The sequence below is a fragment of the Rosa chinensis genome, chromosome 1 (genome assembly GCF_002994745.2).
Source record: "Rosa chinensis cultivar Old Blush chromosome 1, RchiOBHm-V2, whole genome shotgun sequence".
NCBI lineage: Eukaryota > Viridiplantae > Streptophyta > Magnoliopsida > Rosales > Rosaceae > Rosa > Rosa chinensis.
The window spans coordinates 2,171,631-2,192,760 of NC_037088.1; the positions used below are offsets into that span (position 1 = coordinate 2,171,631).

At 37.6% G+C, this 21,130-nt stretch overlaps 3 protein-coding genes across 6 annotated transcripts; 2 read left to right on the forward strand and 1 right to left on the reverse strand.

The window, feature by feature from the left end:
• The first annotated feature begins 2,238 nt into the window (after positions 1 to 2,238).
• On the forward strand, positions 2,239 to 5,333 carry LOC112193490 (transcription factor bHLH130). 3 transcript variants are annotated; one of them, XM_024333665.2, is made up of 8 exons: positions 2,239 to 2,373; positions 2,567 to 2,664; positions 2,742 to 3,483; positions 3,994 to 4,346; positions 4,449 to 4,619; positions 4,714 to 4,779; positions 4,874 to 4,942; positions 5,025 to 5,333. In XM_024333665.2, exons 3-8 carry the CDS (start codon positions 2,901 to 2,903, stop codon positions 5,079 to 5,081), a joined length of 1,299 nt encoding a protein of 432 aa, XP_024189433.1. In that variant the 5' UTR covers positions 2,239 to 2,373; positions 2,567 to 2,664; positions 2,742 to 2,900; the 3' UTR covers positions 5,082 to 5,333. The 3 variants fall into 3 exon arrangements, with proteins under 3 accessions (XP_024189433.1, XP_024189440.1, XP_040368850.1); XM_024333672.2 differs by having other exon boundaries at positions 4,452 to 4,619; positions 5,025 to 5,097; XM_040512916.1 differs by having other exon boundaries at positions 2,248 to 2,373; positions 2,591 to 2,664; positions 5,025 to 5,097.
• A 1,850-nt stretch (positions 5,334 to 7,183) lies between these two features.
• LOC112192357 (SURP and G-patch domain-containing protein 1-like protein) lies at positions 7,184 to 12,690 on the reverse strand. 2 transcript variants are annotated; one of them, XM_024332044.2, is made up of 9 exons: positions 12,539 to 12,690; positions 10,628 to 11,063; positions 9,663 to 9,789; positions 9,331 to 9,437; positions 8,510 to 8,650; positions 8,047 to 8,181; positions 7,738 to 7,920; positions 7,471 to 7,649; positions 7,184 to 7,368 (listed from the first exon to the last, which is right to left on the reverse strand). In XM_024332044.2, the coding sequence occupies exons 2-9, from the start codon at positions 11,019 to 11,021 to the stop codon at positions 7,342 to 7,344; spliced, it is 1,293 nt and encodes a 430-aa protein (XP_024187812.1). In that variant the 5' UTR covers positions 11,022 to 11,063; positions 12,539 to 12,690; the 3' UTR covers positions 7,184 to 7,341. The 2 variants fall into 2 exon arrangements, with proteins under 2 accessions (XP_024187812.1, XP_040374001.1); XM_040518067.1 differs by having other exon boundaries at positions 10,628 to 11,086; positions 12,539 to 12,686.
• Positions 12,691 to 14,402: 1,712 nt separating this feature from the next.
• LOC112203341 (putative tRNA (cytidine(34)-2'-O)-methyltransferase) lies at positions 14,403 to 17,534 on the forward strand. The gene is made up of 7 exons (XM_024344326.2): positions 14,403 to 14,651; positions 14,770 to 14,873; positions 15,605 to 15,673; positions 15,780 to 15,838; positions 16,226 to 16,286; positions 16,368 to 16,421; positions 17,203 to 17,534. Exons 1-7 carry the CDS (start codon positions 14,486 to 14,488, stop codon positions 17,479 to 17,481), a joined length of 792 nt encoding a protein of 263 aa, XP_024200094.1. The 5' UTR covers positions 14,403 to 14,485; the 3' UTR covers positions 17,482 to 17,534.
• Positions 17,535 to 21,130: the final 3,596 nt, after the last annotated feature.

Consider the following 21,130-nt stretch of genomic DNA (forward strand, 5'->3'; position numbering starts at 1 on the left):
CCCCAATAGATGACTATCAGCTATGTATTGCCCCCAATAGACGACTATCAACCATGTATTGCCCCCCAATAGACGTCTATTAACCATGTATTGCCCTCCCAAGAGACGATTATCAGCCATGTATTGCCCCCCAATAGACGTCTATTGCCCCAATAGACGTCTTTGATTCTATCTGGTATCTACCAATCTCGGTTCAAACTTAGCATCCAACATGACATTTCTCGGCTTCAAGTTGTTATGCATAATTTGAGGCACATATGCATGAAGATACTGAAGCCCTTTAATCACCCCAACTGCAATCCGAAGCCGAAAATGCTCTAGGCACCCACGTCCAGAGCTGCTTTTCTCACCGGTGGTCCAACCGGAGCTTTGATCGGAGAGGTAGCTTCAAGCAGAGCTTCTTCGTCGCCTTCAGGTAGCTTCGACCGGAGCTCCACCACGTTCGCTCGACTCACATTCACCACCTGATGGTCCCGGGTCGACCCGGCCGGCAAAAACGCCTTCTGACATCCAGTTGGTTAGGGCCACCAGCAGCAGCGAATTCTTCTCAAGTCGGATCTCAGACTCTGTCCGCTCCTCGCCGCAGAAGAAAGGTTGAAAACCTATCAACCTAGCCAACTTGATGGTCCGGAGTCTCGAAATCCGGTGAAACCTTGAGGCCGATGAGTTTTAGAAGACGGCGGTTGTCGGTGCCATCAGGGCGACGAGTGGCCTTCTGGACCTTCGACACTATCGTTGACGAAGAGTGGAGCGACGAGGAGAGAGAGAGAGAGAGGGAGAAAGCCGGCTCCGGTGTCCGGCATCTAGAGAGAGAGAGAGAGAGAGAGAGAGAGAGAGATCCGCGCAGTGGTAATGGTGGCAGTGGTTGTAATTATTTAATTGAGTTGAGGGTAAAATGGTTATTTGATGTGAAATTGGGTTAGTGGGAATAAAAATCTGTTGATGGGGTAAGTGGGTTAACTTTGGCTCATTTTGGGGCTTTTGGTCAAGAACCCTATATATTAATCGACCTGAACGTACCGCCAGACACGGCTGCCCTATCTAAGAATCTCTGAGGAGATTTATAACTAGTTGACACTAGCCTTCTTTTTCTCCCATTGCTGTGTGCAAGTGAGGTAACAGTTTCGTTCGCTACTGGCCGGGGACATACTGATAATGAAGGTCTTGGTCTTTGGACGTTTATGTTTGCATTCATATATACTTGAATATGTCAATAAAAGGTCAACTTCATGTTCCTCGGTCCGAGCCTTTTACCTCATACCTCCAAACTAATGCGGCCACAGTGGCGTTTCATGATCTTCAATAATTCATGTCTTCGTGATCATGTGACACAGTAATAACTAGCTACTTACTATAATATTATCAGTAAATTAACCAACAGGTGTTCCATATATAAATTGTTCCATCTACCATGGAACTTATGGGATAGCTAGGTGGTGTGTTACGAGGGAGGTTGAAGGTGGGTGAGCGTGGTAAATACTCGATAATTGGAGCTATGTTCAATCCATATATACTAAGAGATAAACTCTAAAAATTTTGAGCATCTTGTAACTTAGTGATCCACCTTTCCAATCATTCGATTATAACTGGGAATATTTACGGCGATAGCATATATATGTTCTTTTGATTCGTATTCCTATCTGAAACTCATTTTTACAAATGAAATTTGAGCAGCTACTTTCTGGCACCCAAAAGTGCATGCATCTTAATCTCTTCTTAAATGGTTGTTGTTATCGTTAGTGCTTGGCTAAGCAAGAGTATATGCATGCACCTATCAGTGTCTCTTCCCTTCAACCAAATACCAAATACCAAAACCATTTTCTGGTTTCTAAACAGAAGCCGCATTTAGTTTTAGTTTTACTCCAATCATAAGCAGCCAGCTTTATAGAGTAGACTAGCCTTGTTCAGACTGGGGAGTCGCTTGGTCCATAAGCAAAGCACCCTATACCATTATCTTCTCAAAAAAAGTTGTTTTCATGCAGAAATAAAGAAAACAAAACTCTATCTACATCTATCCCATCAAAAAGATAAACAAGAAAGAAAAGAAGAAAAGAAAAACAATCACATAATAAAGAAGAACAAAACATCTGCCTGTTTCTTCCAGAGCAAACCAAATCCCAGTTTGAGAGGAGAGGGTTAGTGTGGTCAAAACTGCCGTGCTGACGTGCCATGGATGCCATCATGGTCAATGGCATTAGGGTAATAAAATCAGAAATGGGGGGCGGTGATGGAGCATTCTAGTACATATATCACACAACGCACATCAATCAACACACTGCACAATATTTTGCGGTCACTCCCAAGCTTTCTTTCCCAAAGGAGACTGTTGGTTGCTGACTCAGATTCAGACCCAGAAAAAGGAAAGGAAAGGAGGTACTTGAACAATTATTGAAACTCAATCTTTTACAGCTCAAAATGGGTGTTTTTCCTTTAATAGCTATAGTTGTACAATTCATGTTGTTTTTGTTTCTCAAAGAGGAATCTCTTGTCTTGATCGAAGCTAGTTTCGATCATTGCATAGGACCAAAACTCCATAAAGATTCTGACTTCTCACTGTTCTTACCAGACCTGGTTTTATTTTGCTCGGCAGTGCAACTCTGCTCATTTGGCCTCTCTATTCACTAAGACCTCAGAGCTTGTTCCCATCTACACAGTTAGACTCTGGTACGTAATGTCATGTTTTCAGGTTTGAAGCTTTTTCATTTGGAATCCTCTTGCTTATCTCTTATTTTTTCATGCAGATCTTATCTGGGCCTTTCTCAAAATCAAGATCTTGTTCCCAAGCATATGAAGCTGAAACCGACCACCCAATTGTTTTATTGTCTTTGAGTTTTCGAGAGATTAAGCTTGAAGCAAGGAAAGAAGAAATTGTGGGTGCTGTTCAGAATCTGCAAAATACTATGAGTAGCCTTTTGTACAGTCCAAACTTTAAGTCTTCCGAAGCAGAGTTGAGGAAGAACCACGCAGAATTCTTGGATTCATCAAATAGTTTCCAACAACAACAGTCACAACAGCAACAGAGCTCTGGCCTAATGCGGTATCGGTCTGCTCCGACCTCAGTTTTGCTGGACCTTGTTGACAACAATGGTGATGCTGTATGTGAGGATTTTCGAGATTTTCGATATCCTCGACCTTCCAGCCCCGAAGTGGAAACCGTCTTGGCAAGGTTCATTTCATCATGTAATGCACCTGAAACTGACAATGGTTCCAATAATAATGCGCACCATCTGTTCCAAGGAAGGCCTGTGAAGCAAGAAGCAGGGGACTGTGTTTCGAAACAGAGCGGTTACTCAAATTCTCCTCAGATGATGTACCAGACTCAACAAGTTCATCCTTTGGATAATGCCTCCTCCTTTGGTGCTTTCAAATCTACCGTCTTGGAGAACTCGATGGAATCGAAAATGGGTGTTGGAAATCGCTCTAATCTTGTTAGGCAAACTAGCTCTCCAGCTGGATTCTTCCCCAACTTAAACGTTGACAATGGTATGAACTTTTTATTGCTTATTTCTTTATTGCTTGCTCACATGACTTTCAACTTTTAAAGCATTTAACAAGTTGAGAAAATTGTGATCTATGCTGCTTTGGTTCCCAACTTGTGTAAACTTGGCTGCAAATTCATTTAGGCTTCAACTAAATCTAGCAGTGTTTACTCAATTTGTAAATGGTTAAAAACCTTTTAACTCCGAAACCATCTTTTCTTAGCTGGAAAGTGGAATTGATTGTCAATCACATGAGTTCTGTTTTGTTTGGTTTTTCCTTTTTATATTCCCTTTTCAGTACTAATCTTTATATATGGGCTTTCCCTTTCCAATATTTCCCACTTTCCATTTTCTAATTGCGTATCTAGTCACCAAAAGATATTGCAGAGCGCATGTGTGAGGAAACAGTATGGGTCATTAAAAGGTTCAATTTGGATGGTTATTGTCACTGGAAATATCTTGGAAACATCTTCTGTTTGTTTGCTAAATATCATTCCTATACAATGACAAACAGGCTTCAATCTGATGAAAGATGCTTCAAGTTTTGGAGTAGGCAATGGTACAATTGGAGAAGCTAGTCCATCAACTTCTAGGTTGAATACCCAATTTAGTTTCTCCTCTGCTGCATCAACTCCATACTCAAGAGAGTCCAGACGTTTGCCTCGAATTGCTGAAATTGGGAATGGAAACATAGGAGACGTTAGTGAACCGGATCAAAGCTTAGGAAATGCTACTAATGGTAGCATTTCACATTACATACCTGACTATTCAAATGATACGTGGGACAATTCTGCATTTCCTGACCTCAAAAGAGGCAGAGATAATGATGGGAACAAGTTTTCTACTACGACTGCATTGGACACCCAGGTAAGTTTTGAACTTTTTTTTCTTCACTCCCCGTGAACCTACTACTTTAATCCTCTTGCTTGGCAATCTGTTATTCACGTTAGTACTTTTTTTTTTTTCCAGCAGAATGTGGATTTTGGACACCGCAGTTACGCTCTTACTCATCATTTGAGCTTGCCTAAACATTTTGAGATGCCTGCTATGGAGAAGCTTCTACATTTTCAAGATTCCATTCCATGTAAAATTCGTGCCAAAAGAGGCTTCGCGACTCACCCACGAAGCATTGCAGAGAGGGTAAATCTCTTTGATCACATTGCTTCATTAGCATTACATTATTGTATTAGCCAGACTGTTGTATCAATCCTTGACCGTCGATATCGTATTTCAGATGAGAAGAACGCGGATTAGTGAGAGAATGAGGAAACTGCAAGATCTTTTCCCAAACATGGACAAGGTAGGAAAAAATTTTCCACATTAACCACAACTGTAGTAAGTGCATGTTTTCTTGAATGGGTAACTTTACATTTTGAATGTTGAATCCCTGGCAGCAAATAAACACAGCCGAAATGTTGGAGTTGGCAGTTGAGCACATTAAAGACCTGCAGAAACAGGTTAAGGTATAAATGAACTTGAATGCAATCCACATGAAAGCCAACCACCTATATATTTCCTCTAAAATGTCTTCAATTTTTGGTGCAGACACTCAGGGATACAAAGGCGAAGTGCAGTTGTTCAAGTAAACAGAAACACAATTAATTCAAAACCTTCTCCCTGACTTGTTCATGTAAAGCTAGCAGTAGGAAAATGGGAAAGGAAGAAGAAAGCAAGTTCTTTTTGTTTTGTAAATTCCTTTGCTATTTCAGTGACATAATAGGAGAACGGTAGCATATGTTGGTGTGGATGTGGAAATTTCAATCTATTTCGAGTTAGCTTGATCGCATATGGCTTCAGTTAATGTAGGATTTCAAGGGTTTGCATCAAAATAATTACACATTTATTTACTAGGAACTTAGCAATTTGGATTTTTCCTTATTTATTTTATTAAGAAATAATTTCATTAAATAATTAAAGTACTGCTGGTGAACTGTGACATGTTGGTAAGTTATAATTCCAACATTGTAAAGGTCATGGGTTCAATTCTCACTGGCATATGTAAGGGTCGAGTGAGCAGTGGGCTAAGGGTAAAAAAAAAAAAAACGAATAATCAAAGTTCTCATATGGGTATTTAGGTGGGCTGGCAGTGAGCCGTGACTAGTTAGCCCGCCTGACTTGAGCGAGGTGGAGACAAAAAACAAAATTAGTTATGGGAGGCTTCATCAAAATCTTTCACTACATGAAACTCGGGAAGTAGATTTTCTGGCTTAAATTTGTTTTTTTTTTTTTTTTCTTTAAGATAGCTCAATTTGACTGCTCAAGAAAATCAGTGTTTCTATTCATGTGAGAACTGACAATATCTGAACTCTGAGCCATTTAATATATAAATCACTAGAATCACAAGTCCTTCTTGCCAAAAAAAAAATTGAATTACAAGTCGTCATTTAGAGATTTAGGGTTTAGGTTGTAAAAAACCATAAACTAACGATGCGCCATGGAACATTTGGCAGAATAAGCACTCGAGTTCAATGTTTAATCGAGTTTGGGAAACTGTTGTTGTCCATATGAGTTTGGGAAACTGTTGTTGTCCATATGAGTTTGGGAAATTGTTGTGTCCATATCACACACAGGTCGCCAAACTTTGCTCTATACTCTGTGGCCTCATTTGATTTGCGGAAAGAAAAGTAATTACTTTGTCTTCCCTGTTATAAAGGAAATTAAATTTTCGAAGAATTTTTCATTCTGATGTTTGGTGACATAGGGAAAGTTGTTAAAAAGTTTGTATTTAATAAAATAAAATAATGTGTTGTGAGTAATAAATGCAATGAAAGAATGGGGGAACCTATTCCTTTAGCCTCGTTTGGTTCGTGGAAAGAAAAATAATTCCTTTGTCTTTCCCATAGAAAGGGAAATGAAATTTCTGAAGAACTTTCTATTTCAATGTTTGGTACTATAAGAAAAGTTATTTGAAAAGTTGTTAAAAAATTTGTAAATAATGTAATATAATAATGTATTGTGAGTAATAAATCAAGGAAATGAATGGAGAAAGTTATTCATTTAGAGTATGTAAAGAATGATTTTCCACTCTATTTTCCTTTGCTTCAGAAAATCATTTCATTTTCTTTTGCATCCCAAACGCAAGAAATGAACGACTTTCCTTTCCCGATGTTTACTTTGGCATTAGAGTACGAAAATAACCATTTTTCCTCTTAATTTCATTTGCTTCAAGCAAGCATTTCTTTTGTTTTTGCATCTCAGACGCAAGAAATAAACAACTTTCATTTCCCGATGTCCACTTTCCGCAAACCAAACGAGATTTATAGGCATTCCTCATGTATGCCTCGCAAAACCTGGTAAGGATAGTAATAGAGTTCTCTGCTGCCCGATGTTTCGTGTCCTCTTTAAGCGGTATTAGCCCTTCCCATGCTGAACGAACATCACCACTGAATAACCATCTATTCTGAGGTAATCCAAAACTTGCAACATATGAACAGCAGTGATTAGCCTAGGCCAAATCGCAAAGAGGGCAATGCAAATTCCCATTTTCACTCCTGTAGGTGCCTAATGTATAACCTTTGGATGACAATAGTGTCACCTGTGTCCTTCCGTTCTAGTGCGATGGAACCGTCGGCGGAATCCATAGTGGAAGTCTAGGCAATTACACGAGATACACAACTCAACTTGTAGTTCTGAAGAAACGTATTCACAAAAAGAATAATAAAACATTACCCAAAAGAAAATTTTCACAAAAAGAATAATAAACATTACCCATAAGAAAAATAATCAGACTTTCTTTTGATTAACACTCAACTTCACAAAACGTTGACTTCAAATACAAATTTGTTCCTTCACTAATTTACCAATCCAATTTCCTTTTACTCCATAAGTTCAACTCCCAATGAACTTCTAAACCCATCAGCATTCAATAGTATGCTTTACGCGGATTGTTCTGCAACCCAAAATATCATGTCAGAAGGTCATATGAAACATAAATCAATAAAAATAAAAATCACAAACAAAAGGAGAACGAGAAAACTAAAAAGGGTAATACCAGAGGATTAGGTCTGTAACGGTAACCAAGCATCATCCGCTTCTTGTACTGCTCGTATATATCATCTTCAGGAGTCACCTCTCCAGGTTGTTGAGCACCAACCCCCAAATTGTCCTTCTTGACGTTACCTGCCATAATGGGATCTGAAATTCCTCTTCTGGAGCTTCCCAGACCCTCACCTGAAGTCCGGTCATCCATCAGGTTTCTCCTTGTGAAAGGACACTACAGCATGGTACAAATACTAGAAACCAATGCAATGTGATTTACCTTCTTTCCAACCCATTTTAGACAAGAGTTTATGACCCACATTATCAGCCTGTATTTTGGCCCTATCTGCAGCTTCTTTGGAGGCTTTCTGCGCAGCTGCATCATTACAAGCAGCCATGAACCTCTCCAGCTCTTCTTGTGGGATGTAATCGCCCATGTGGTGACCTTTTTTAAGCGAAGGCGCTGTGCCAAAAATTGAAGATAAAAGATATTTATTATAAAAGAAACCAATATCAACGGACCAGAAATGGAACATGTTTCTGATAACAATAGGCAAACTTCTGGTGTCAATCACTAGTATATATGAACCTTGAAGAGACGCAGGTGGGGGCATTTCATCTTTTGACTGTTTAGGTTGTCTCTTCCTCTCTTCTTGTGCTGCCTTTTTCACATAGAATTCCATCATGGCAATAGGATCTGCACCTGTTGGCCCACTAGACTCACCTATAAGTGGAAATATAAACCATAAGTTCAGGAAAATCGAGGGGGAAAAAAGAGAAGCAGAGTGTACTCAATAAAGCCTCCAAAACATCGAGATAAATGAAGGTACCAACACAAATGAACACAGCTAAGTGACACTACTGATAGAGCCTGAAGTTATTAGGTATGGCAAGCAATAAAAGAGAAGCCTTGGAGCAAGCAGCACGAAAACACACAGGCAGAAATTAAGGTTTATTGAAGTACATTACAGGAGCAATATGCCCCCAACGGCATAATTTATGTCTCCAACGAAGAATCTGGCTAAAGCAACAGAAAATGTTACACCACACACCTGTCCTTCCCAATGAAGTCCCATATGTTGGATCCTCGGTGGCTTCATACAATGCAGAGGCAGGAGTTTGATAACTTGGATGCTTCAAAGTAGACCTTTGGGAACCACTTGTGGATTTAGAAGCTGACATGCTTGAACCTCCTACACAAATGGCACCCCAAAAAAAAAAACTCAGTCTCGCAAAAAGAAAACAGAGGTAAACTTCCAGGAAAAGATGACAATGACAATCTTGGTTGTTGTTAATGTATCAAGCTTTTTGCTGCGGTTTTATATATCATGAATCACCAAAATACGCATAAAACTGCAGCATTGGAGAATATCATGAGTCCTAGCACAAAAGAGGCCTCAAAGACGACCACCGCCCCAAGGAACTGAATCCTAGCCAAGGGCACACAAATAAAGAAGAACAAAACAAAATGGGACGTTTCACACAACATATATAACTTTTCATCCGTGGAAAGTCACTTGTGTTGCCTAATCAAGGAAACTCTTTAAGAATTCCCGATAAAAAAAAAAAACTTTAAACAATCAATTTCAGTCAGCAAAAAAATAATATACCATCTCAAACTTTTGGTTCATCACTATTTATTGTAGTTACAATTTTAAGACTACTGTTCAGCAATTCACGAAAAATGTGAAAGATACCCTATCGACCAAGCAGGACATAGAAGAGAAACAAGTCTTGTATTTTCTATCTCTTTCACACCCACAAAAACTTAGAACACCAAATTTTGATGCTTCAACCTACTTAAGCAGATGCAAACATATTTGAATGAACATGGTTTAATATAAGTAAACTAGAAAATATTTTTTAAATATACCATTACGTGATGATTCAAACTCCCTGGTCTGTCTGAGGGCTTTCTCCTCATCAGCAAGCCGATATTCATAATACTTGTAATCAGCACAGCTCTCATCAAATAAAAATCTGCAAACGAATCACAATGGCAAAACAAAGTGCTTATGAGCCAGCATTAGGTAACAATGAAAACAGAACCAGGCAATGGGGAAATTAAGCAATGTAATAACAAAGTTGCTATATACTCCAAATTATTCCCTTAGGTTTTAAAAATGCTCGTCTATAAATGCCAACAGATAGATTTGAGACTGCAAAAGATAAGAATAATAAGTCAAAACTTCATAGACTACTTACTTGAAGGGGTTATCTCCTGGATTTTTTTGTCGTGTAATATGCTCAAATTGCCTTCCATGTTTAGCCACAAAACTTGCTAGTTTGTCAGCAACTATCTTCACTGTAGAATCAGTTGGGGAAGGTGGTGCTGCATATCACTTATAAAACTGATTAATACCGAGAGCATGAACTAGGGAATGCAAATTACTCTTGTAGCAGGCGTGCCAAATATGCCAATTCTTTCATTGAACATCTCTTTCCACCAATGTTGATAGGAACTTAAGGAATAAGCTGCATTCATGAGATGAGAAATATTCAAGAATGTTTTGTCCTCTTCAGCCAGACTACTTCATCAGTAGAGAAGACAATTACTGAGATGATTTTCTCAATAACAGCATCCTAACGAAAGGGGCCAGTTTCAGGTTACTTTAGCTGTTATTATTTTGGCCAAAGGTAGGAAATAACATCTAAGAGCTCCCTTTCTCAACTAAGTAACTAGGCAGCAAAAAAGGGTGACAACTGCGGCTCCAGAAACCACCCATGAAGAAAGAACTCTATCTGGATATGTAGAAATTCATTGAACTAAGAACTTTAGCTAGACTCCAACTTGCCTTACATATGTGAGAAACATAAATCAAAATCTCTTCCTGGGGAAGTGTGTAGAAAATTAATTGAAGATGCCAAAAACATTATGTCAAGTAAAACATTTAAGATAAAAAATGCAGAATAGAACAAATATTTACGAGGATGTAAAAGTTTAAATAAAACAAAAAAAAAAAAGCGGAAGAATTGAATGATAAACCGAGACAAATTCAAGAGTTAAAACAGCAAGAGTGGACATATAAATTTCTGTTTCAGTATCATATGACATAAAAGAAAATTAATTATCGCATGCATAATGTTAATGCAGAAAATTTTACTATTGAAACAAAGAACTTCATTGTGACTCAACCAGACTAGAGAATAGGCATAAAAGCGGTAATTACCAACATCCACTTGTCCAGAAGATTCCTCTGCCGCATCTGGCTGACCCAACTTTTGTCGTTTAGTTGGTGCATCACCAGAAACATTTACAATATCTGCTCCATCTTCATCCTCATCTGCTCCTAACTTAACAGGAGGGGCCACAATCTTTGACTTCTGTTTCAAGCTGAAAGCAAGTTTACCACCCGAAGCAGCATGCGTGGTCTTGCGTGTATCATTAGCCTTCGATTCAGTACTGGTTTTACCAATGGTAAGGTTCCGTGAAACAGCTTTACCTAGCTTAGAATCCTCTACTGAAGCGCCCCTCTCATTTTCCTTCTCTTGTTGAAGTTGTTTGAACCTTTCCAGGAATGAACCATCATTAACAAAGAGGCTAGGAGTCACTCCTTTGTCCATTTGCAAAGTGACAAGTTTGCTTAGGCTGTTTACAGGAATCCACTGTTTGACAAGCAGCTTTCAAGCTATTTAGACATTGAAGTGACACTTAAATCTGATCTTTGTAAAAATGTTTCTTTTTCAATATGCACCATGTAAAAATGTTTCTTTATCAATATGCACCATTATTGAGATAATTTTTCTGTTGACAGAAAAACTTATCACCTAAAATTAAAAAGAGAAAGAATCCCGTGTATTTGTGAAATGGTGTGGATGGCCCTTGTTTTCCAGGATGATTACATCTCATGTACATCCACACAGCTTTACACATCTGAATTTAGTTTAAAAACAGAGAATACTCCATAAGATTTAGTTAAAAAGAGTGCCCAGTGGTTACAATTAATATACATTACTGGATTTACATAATAAAATTAATGTATATACTCAGTGTGGTCTTTAAGAAAGTGAAGGGCCAACTCCCAACATTTCATGAAAAGATGGCATTTTGATATATAATTCCCAATTAATTATGAGCACATGGGCCTCCAATGACACCATTCAGAACTAAACTTAAACTACTTTGATTAGATTAGTTGAAAACATTACGATATTCAGATTACATTTTTTTTATCAGCTATAATCACATAAGAAATTTAAAAGGAAGATTATAAAAGTTCATCTTAGAAAACATAGAAAGGATTCAATTTGTGGTACCATGAGAAAATCTTCTGTAATCTTCAGCTATCTATCTCTTACAGACCACTATAGCAAGCGGGTTTTCAAAACAGAGACAAAACTAGGAGTGATGTTTTTTAACATGCCACAATAACGCGACCACACAAAGTTGGTCCGAGCGGTTGATGAACATTGCTTGACAAAGACTCATATATGAAAATTAAGGCTACCAATAACTGGTCAGACTAGTGTCAAACATTTTAAAACGGCAAATAAGAGTGGCTATAACATGAAAATATTGATTAATCTTTCTTGTTCTTACCGGGATTTTATTGTCTAAAAGTAAATGTATAAGTGATATGTTTAGTGTATAAACAAAGGAAATCAGTTTATAGCTTTTGGTATAAAACATAAATGGTTAGTTGACACGATTAATCAGAATAACTTCTAGGAGTGGCAAATTATAAAACCAGAAACAGAATTAGTGGTGCAACTTTTGACACAATCCATAACATAAACTACCACCTCAATCAGAATTCAATTCAGTTTTCGTCAGCCTCTCCACAACATATTATCCACAACATATTATTTTCTTTTTTCATCGAAAACAAGAATAACTAAATTCCAGAAAACAGGAAAAGAATCGTGAAATAAATTCCTTCTGCTAGACAAAGAAACTGAAATAGTCAAACACAAACCTAATACCCCAATCAAATTGAACAATTTGAAATCAATTGATATGTATCCAAAACACAAATCTCAGATCCTAATTTGAGCATCGCCACAAATCAAACGAAAATCAAGAACCGCAAAAGTCGAAACGCAGAGAAATTGATAATGAAGTATCCAAGTGGGAAACTAACCAGAAGTGAAATTATTGATGTTGGTGGTCGAGTGGTGGATTGGAGACGTTTGGCCCTAATTAGGGATTGTAATCCGATACCGTCTCTCTATCTCTGTCTCTCTCTCTCTCTCTGTATCTCTCTCTGTGTTTTGAGGACGAGACCCGCTTGGCTTTTGGGTCGTTTTAAACGGGGAAGTTTACATTTATAACTTTTTTCTTTTTTTTCTTTTTTTGACATTAAAATTAAAATTTATTTTACTTTCCTAACATTTACATCGAAGTCACTTTCCGACAGTTCTTGAAAACTTGCTTCAGATATGAAACTTTGAGTATTTAGAGATGCTTTCGTTATTCCTAATAATATATGACTTGGTAACAAATCGCTTCTTCTAAAGCGCCGCCCATTCATTCAACTCGCAGCAATCCAATGAGTTTTCCAGGTGAAGAAATATTAGACATTTCATCTTCTGAAACCAACACTTTTAATGTTATTTGACTTGCAATGATTTAATGATTTCGATATGCCCTACGACTCATAAACTTTTTGGATATCTAGCCCATGCACTTCTAATTTCATCACGGGTGTCTTTGTACTTGCCAATTTCAATCAATCTCATCATATCTTTTACTTCTTTTTTTTTTTTGCAAACTATAAAGTAATATATTTTGAAATTTTTGTCACTTACGATATAATTTTGCATGTCATGTTAGTGAATCATCATTATACATGATGAAAAGCCACGTTTTCTATTTAAAAAAAATATTTGAGTAAAAGCCTAATGATTGGACAAGATTGATTAAAATTGCAAATGACAGAGGTATATGTGATGAAATTAGAAGTTCATGAGCACAATTGATGTAAGGTGTAAAAATCATGAAGGTAAAATAAAATTAGCCCTTAAAATAATTATTAATCTTTCTTGACTAGATTTGGTACCTCAATTTTTTTGGAGATAAGGTTGTTCTGCCTAATGGATGTCAAATATTCCCAATGGGGCAGGTCTTTGATGGAGAACCTAATTGGGAAATTTAGGGATGAAGAGGATAATGGAGAATTGGAGGGGGATATTGGTCTGTGCTTTTTAAATTGAGCATGATATTGTGAGATATATGTATATAGGGCAAGGCCCTAATAAAGACTATTATAATAAGGACTTCGTGAGGAGTTTCTAATCAACGATTGAAGATTAACTTTTTTTATCACATTTTGGCAAATCAACTGTTAGATGTTTAGATATTCATGAATTGATTATTTCTGCACATTTTCAACAAAATTGAAAATCTTAACCCAATACAGACACATTCTTAATCACGTACTATAACCCCTATTGTGGGGGAATAATAAGCAAATGATGTGTATTGTACGCTATGCGAATACAAATAACCTTATAATTGCTTAAACTTGAAAAGGTGCGTTTACTTATATAAAATTGAGATCTTTGATTGGAGTAGACTCATGAAGGTATCGAAGTTCAAATAATAGAACAAGGAATAAGAGAACTTAGCTGCTTTTGGTAACTACTAAACCACACACTATAATGCTCATGATTTGAAGGTATCCAAATTTCGAACCATGTAACTGAATCTTGAAGGAATAAGAGAACATACCTGCTTTTAGTAACCCTTTAAAGTGGAGTTTAGTTGCATTTTAATCTAGTTTTAAAATCGCTAAACAGTAAGCAGACAGTGAAAAGGAACCTAGCACTTAAGGAGATGTTTATTTTATTGTAATTTTTTTTTTAGAACATATAAATAACTAAAATTAAAATGAAAAACTATAATTAGTAGTATAATTCATTCAAACCATATGAAAACATTAAGCATACAACAAGTATTTACATATAAAAAATCATTTTAAAGTTTTTGATAAGTAAATAGGGGGAGCAAAAGAGGGGGCAAAGCAAGCAAGGAGCTGCAATATAGATTTTATTGGAGAAGAGTGAGTGAGGCAGGGAGATAAGTAAAAATGCTGCCGGCAATGGACAGCAGCGGCTTGAAAACCCTAACCCCTTTCTCTGCTTTAAATCCATTTCGCTCCAGAGGAGGAGGACCTCCTCTCTTTGCTTCTCTATACTTGGCTCATCTCAACCGCAAATCCCGCCTCTCTCTCTCCTCCACTCGCTGCTCACTCTGTACTCTCTCTCTCTCTCTCTCTCTCTCTCTCTCTCTCTCTCTCTCTCTCTCTCTCTCTCTCTCTCTGTGTCTGAGTGTGTGTAACTGCTTTAACACGTGAAGTGAATGATGTTGCAGCTGAGAGGGGCAAAGAGTGTTGTTCTTTGGCTCATGGGGCAGGGGAGGCACTCAAGCAAGTCTCACAAACTAAGATTCTTCAAGTCGTTCTCGTGTCTCCTCAGGTAAACAACAACTTTAATCTACTTCATTCTATTTCAACTACTCACATTTTCTTTTCTCGTACGATTGGTACTTGCTAGTTACACACAAGTCCTTTTGTTCTGCTCTTATGGATTTTTTTTACTTTATTTTAATTTTTATCAAATTGTGAAAGAATTGTGTGTTTACCCAAATTTGATAGGCGCGACGAGTCTGTGTTTGACTTTCGAAGTTGGTGTCTAACTGAAAACAATACTAAACTTGACAGATTGAGTATCATCGATTCTTGTGGGTGTGTAATTTTGCCTGCAAAGCGGTAACCTTGGTGGTTTAATCATGCACTGCATGACTAAATGCCAGGATTGAGTCGTCCTCGGTTTTAGATGCTATCGTTGCTTCACGAGTCATAAGCTTAACATCCTTAAATTTCTTGGAGTGATTAACCACTGCAGTGTGGAGGTCTGATTATTACAAAATCTTTGCCTTTTAGAAATAAAGAATACTAAGGATACTTGAAACTCAAAGCTCTTACGTAAAAAGAAAAAGAATTTCATCTGCAGGTACCTTATGCTGAACTCCTAGCTGTACATGGTACTTCCACATTGTACCTTTTCTTTCAAAAAAAGATAAAGAATTTCGGTGCTGAAGAATGCAGTAGCTAGTGACTCAGAGAGTATTGTTTTTGTATCTTTTAATGGTCATGAATCTCTCAATTTCTCGAGGCTGGTTCTGAGATATCTATTGTCCTTGGCAGATTCCTGGAAATACAGGTTGCATTGCCAGAACATGTGCAGCATCAGCAGTTGGGCTTCATCTGGTTGGGGTAGATATTGCCAGTTTGTGCTCCATTTCTCTTTTTAGATTATGCATTTACAGAGCAAGAAAAAGAATGTCTCTCCTCAACTGAACATGTTTTTATTCTTCATTAGCCCTTGGGCTTTCAGATTGATGATGCAAAATTAAAGCGTGCTGGATTGGACTATTGGCCGTATCCTTATAATTTTTAATCTATATTAGGATCTATTGTTTCACCTGTAAATTTATGGGTACTTGTTGAATATTGGAGTTTCAGATTGATAAATTTACTTGTGAATTAGCGATGCAAAGACATCCACATTGCTTATGAAATTCAAGATATGAATTTTTATATCAAGAGTGTAAAGTTGCATGCCATTTTCCCAAAATAGGGTTCAAGGCAGGATATGATGCTTTTGCATGCATGTGTTTGTGTCTTAACAATACTGAAATGATTTGGCTAGTATGTGTTTGTGTCTTCACAATACTGAAATAATCTTGCCTAGTCAGTTAACGAATTTATGTTATTCAAACTTCACATAAATCTTGTCTGTTTTCAACAATTAACTTCCAACGTTAGATATGTGGTTGTCAAAGTTCACAGCTCATGGGCAGAGTTTCAAGACTATTTCAGGCAACAGGTTTGTCTGATTTCCATATTGAAAGAAGAGATTTGGAGGCCTTTTTACATAGCTTTTCACTTTTTTCCTTTATGTCTACAGGATGGTGAAAAGCGGTTGCTAGCATTTACAAAGAGAGCGACAAAATTTCATTCAGTAAGTTCCTGTTGTTTTAGTCTCTCCATTAGATTTTACAGTAATGAAATCTGCGAAGATACCCTTTGTACAACGTAGAATATTTTATTTATTTATCTTTTATTTGTGGCATTGAGCTGTGAATCTAATATGTCATGAAATCTTTTTGTTAGTGCATTACCTACACTTAATTTTTTCTTTTGTGTTTTATATCCGACTATTATTGCATTACACTTTTAGAAGGAGAGTTATAAACTAGAGATGCAGCATATGCTCATGAGCAATTTGGCTGGTTGATCTTAATATTTGGTCATGGCCCGGCACATAGAAAGAGATACAAGGCCTCATGATGCTTGGTAGTCATTCATGGAGACATTTGAAATCCTATAACTGACATGAGATCACTTTTGTGATAAGCAGTCATTTTGCTGTTATACATGCTTCAAAACAAATTTCTGTAATATTTGTTTCTCATATGCACCAACTTTGAACCGTTCACTCGTTCAAACAATAATATATCTGCTAGAGAGATCGTGAATTACAGTGTATGAACTGTAGGCTGAAAATGTCTCAAAATGATGCTTCATTTTGACAATAATTCATGAACTTTCATGAAGGCTTAGTCTTTTCTTTTATTTATTCTCTTATGGGATTACTATAAAGCCTCTCATACTCTAGTGCTGTATTTATACCCTCTTAGCATACGGAAGTGTTTTCACCCTCCCACACTGAAGCGTGAAAGAATATTAGAGGCTATTCATACTTGGCATTTGAAAATGACTAAACAAAGTTCTATTTTCAGGATTTTTCTTACAGAAGAGGTGATTTTCTCGTATTTGGGTCAGAAACCAGCGGCCTACCACCTGAAGCCCTCCAAGACTGCAAGAGTGGAACATTTGGCGGTGGAACACTTAGGATTCCAATGGTTGAAACGTATGTAAGATGTCTCAATCTCTCTGTAAGTGTTGGCATTGCTTTATATGAAGCTTCGAGACAGTTAAATTATGAGCAGCTTCAATTTCCACTTGAAAATTGTATTGATAGTGAAAAATCAATTGTCACAGAGGACATTTTTGCATAATGCAAATTGTAATGGAAGTTAATGTTTTACTAGCAACAAGAACTTGAGAAACAGAGTATGGGGTTTACATTAAGTAGACCACCTCTATACAAAGGTAGATCGACTCCATATGGTAGACTAGGTCGGCTTGGTTTCAAGCTAGTCTATGACTGCACCCAACTATTCTATTGTTGTAGGGAGCTCGTCTACCATTGATGTACTAATAGGTTAATGTAGATTAGACTTTCCCTGGAGAATGTACAAGATGTGAAGTTGTCAGGATGGACCAGTAGATTAATTCAGGTTTAAACAGACGGACAGACGGCTCTTCACTTTGTCAAAAACTTATGCTTCTAACACAAAAGAGGATATAACACGTGCGCATCTTTGGCACTATCAGTATCTAGGCTTTAGTAAGTATTCAGATTGGGAGTTATATTTAACTATTACACTTGTGATATGTTCACATAAGGATTGAAAAATGTTTAAATTCTGAGTACAGATAAGACCCCAAATTGTTTACCAGTCTCTCTGCTAATGGTCACCAGGAATGATTATGAGTTTTAAATTCTTGGGCATTTGCATGGTAGTAGAGTCAAATGCTATGTCGAATATCAGTTCGCTTCCTTTAAAAGCCAAGCCTTGACCATTTTCAACCTAGATAGACACACGCACACAGAGATTACGAGTTATATATACACTGCCTGAATGTTTCTAGTTCTGCAAGAGCGTACCCACCAAAGCATTGTGCACTTGAAAGTGAATATAAGAAAGAAATGGCAAAGTTCTCAAGAGCAGATCATCAACGAGCAATTAGCTTCACACTCCTAGTATTGCTGTTTGGCACTTGCCCTAATAAAGCTACCATCACAGCCATCAAGTTTGATGAATTAGCACTAGTACCAGTACCAACTAATTGCGCCATCAGAGGCAGGTAACTCTTGCACTGTAGCCTGTTGGATATTACTGACGAGTGACGAGGTCATGCGAATCAGAACCGTGCTACCTCTCAGATGTTGAAGATTGTTGCAAAGAGTTGGAGGTGTTGAACGAGTTAAGTGTTGATGTCTTGGGTTGAAGGATGTGGTGGAGATGCAGAGAAACAACAGACAGGAAGGTAAATGATTCTGAAATGGAAGAAATGCGAAATAGAGCCAAGCACTTACCTATTGGGTGCAACTTAGGGCAGATGGACCGTGAATTATCAATTACGAGTGTTCGCTTCTTACCCTTGTAGGCTTGTGGTTCTACGCTTCTACAAAGGAGAAGTACGATGTGGCGGCCAGGTGGTCTTGTAGTCTAAGTATCAGACCCCATATTCACATGGCCTAGGATCCAGACGCATAGGCCCACAGAAGCAACCCAGCTTGTAGCCTAATCAAAAGCGATCTGCTGCCACCATGAACATAAAGGTGTCACCACCATGGCAGTAGCCCGCCATGCCACAACAAGGGAATATCAGAGAGACCGATGAACATATACAAGAAAATTGGAACCGTCTCTGTATCGAGGAACATATATGGGGCCAGGAGAATGAACAGAGGAGGAGGCAGTGGCGGACCTGTGTTAAGGTCTTTTGGGGGGGTGGGTTCCAGACCCCTGCCAGTTTGAATAGCTTCCTTATTTGTCTATGTATATACTGTATTAGAACCCCCTGTGCATTAATCATTCATTAATCATTTTCTCATTTCATAGTTTCATACTACACTTCAACCCTTAATTTTAGTCTTTCCTTTTGCTTCTGGTTTATATTTAATATTTTCAAAACCTCCATTAGGGAAATATGTATCAAACATTAAATTTTATCTGGCAACACCTTTAATATAGTTGTAAAAAGACATTAACTATCATTAATTCTTTGTTTATTTTAATATATACTTCAAGCTTATAGTTAAGATGACAAAAAAGAAAACTACTTCTACATTTGGACCCCCCCAAACTCTTATTCCTGGTTCCGCCCCTGGGAGGAGGGACATGGGAGTAAAGCAAATGGAAGAGATCGGATAAACTGATGTGATGGCTACGTAGAAATAGTCGAGAGAAATAGGATTTTATATCCAAACGACTCTTGTAACCCTAACACACTTTAAGATTGTTATATTTTTAAAGAATACAACCCTTGAAAAGCAACAAGAACAACACCCGAATCCTAGAAATGAAACTAGGAGCGAACTGAGCTTTTAGCAAACCTACGACTCGTTTTCTACTTTTCTTCATCAACTGCTCCTGTAGAATGTAGATACTCGTGAAGACCAAACACATGGGCACCTCCTATTAGATCTTCAATCCATACACTATAAGAATGGCTGAACATACATACCAATTAAATTTCAGTTAATGAAATAAATATGATGTATTCTAGACAATCACGGTCACACTTCTACCTTGCATGCATGTAGCGGAAGAGCAAATTCACCCATCGGGTCAGTTACTATTCACTACTTTTAGTGTTTATTTCCACCCTCTGAGTCACGGGCACAGTTTCAAACTTACTTGGGTCACCGGGTCAGTTTGCAGGTCACGAAATTGATCCAGGTTAGTTTGAAAACTATGCCTGTAACTCAGAGGGTGAGAATAAATATAAAAAAACTGTAAATAGTAAGTGGCCTAAATTCACCTGTCGGGTCACTGAGTCAGTTACTATTCACTGCTTTTTAATGTTTATTTCCACCCTCTAGGTCACGGGCACAGTTTTCAAACTGACCTGGAAGGTCACGAAATTGACCCAGGTCAGTTTGAAAATTGTGCCCGTGACTCAGATGGTGAAAATAAATATAAAAAGCAGTGAATAGTAAGTGGCCTAGTAACCCAACGGGTGGACTTGCTCTAAGATACTCCACAACTCAACAAAGAATTTGTGTAAAATTAATCCTGTTTTTTTTTTTTTTTTTACCCATACCTGGGCAGAGAAATTCAATAGCAACAAAAATCGATTAAGACCTAAAAGAGGGTCAGTCTCATACATTAACTACTTGGATCATGCCAACTTCAGAATTCATCACCCACGTGAAGGGATTCAACTCATTGTTAAGTTAGAATTAGGGTAACGATAATTATCCAAAGCTTGGTGTTCTAATTAAGCCTCATGCCATTGTTCCTAATATAAGATGAAGAAGAAAAAAGAGTTGAAGGGGCTGACCACTGTCACCTTTGAATATATTCTTATAAAGACGAAATAACCCATGTGATATCTGTAAGTATGGGTCAATGCCATTCAACACACACTTTCCTATTGCCTCTAGGAGATCAGAGATTACAGAACTTTAGGAGAATACTTCTCCTACATTCTAGGTAAATCAAGGGAACAAGAAGAAGATTGCAGAATCAAATATTGCAGCGAAAATCAAGGAGGATCGCCTCACTGATCTTGCGTTTAAGGCAGGACTCATGCATATCATTTTACATGATTTAATTTGATTTGCATATTGGATAGATGATCTGATATGCTTATCTTCATTAAAGTGCTTTTATCTTGCATATCACATGGAGATTGGATATGCACAAAAATAAGAAAAGTTATTTACTATTTTTAAAACCTTTACATACATATCTTATTCGGTGATGCAATAAGAGATTTGATTGAGGGGGAGTCTTGCTCCTCTATAAAAGGTTTTGAAACAGTTTTCTGATGTAAGGTTTTTGGCTTTCAAAATAATTGTTTTCTTTGTGT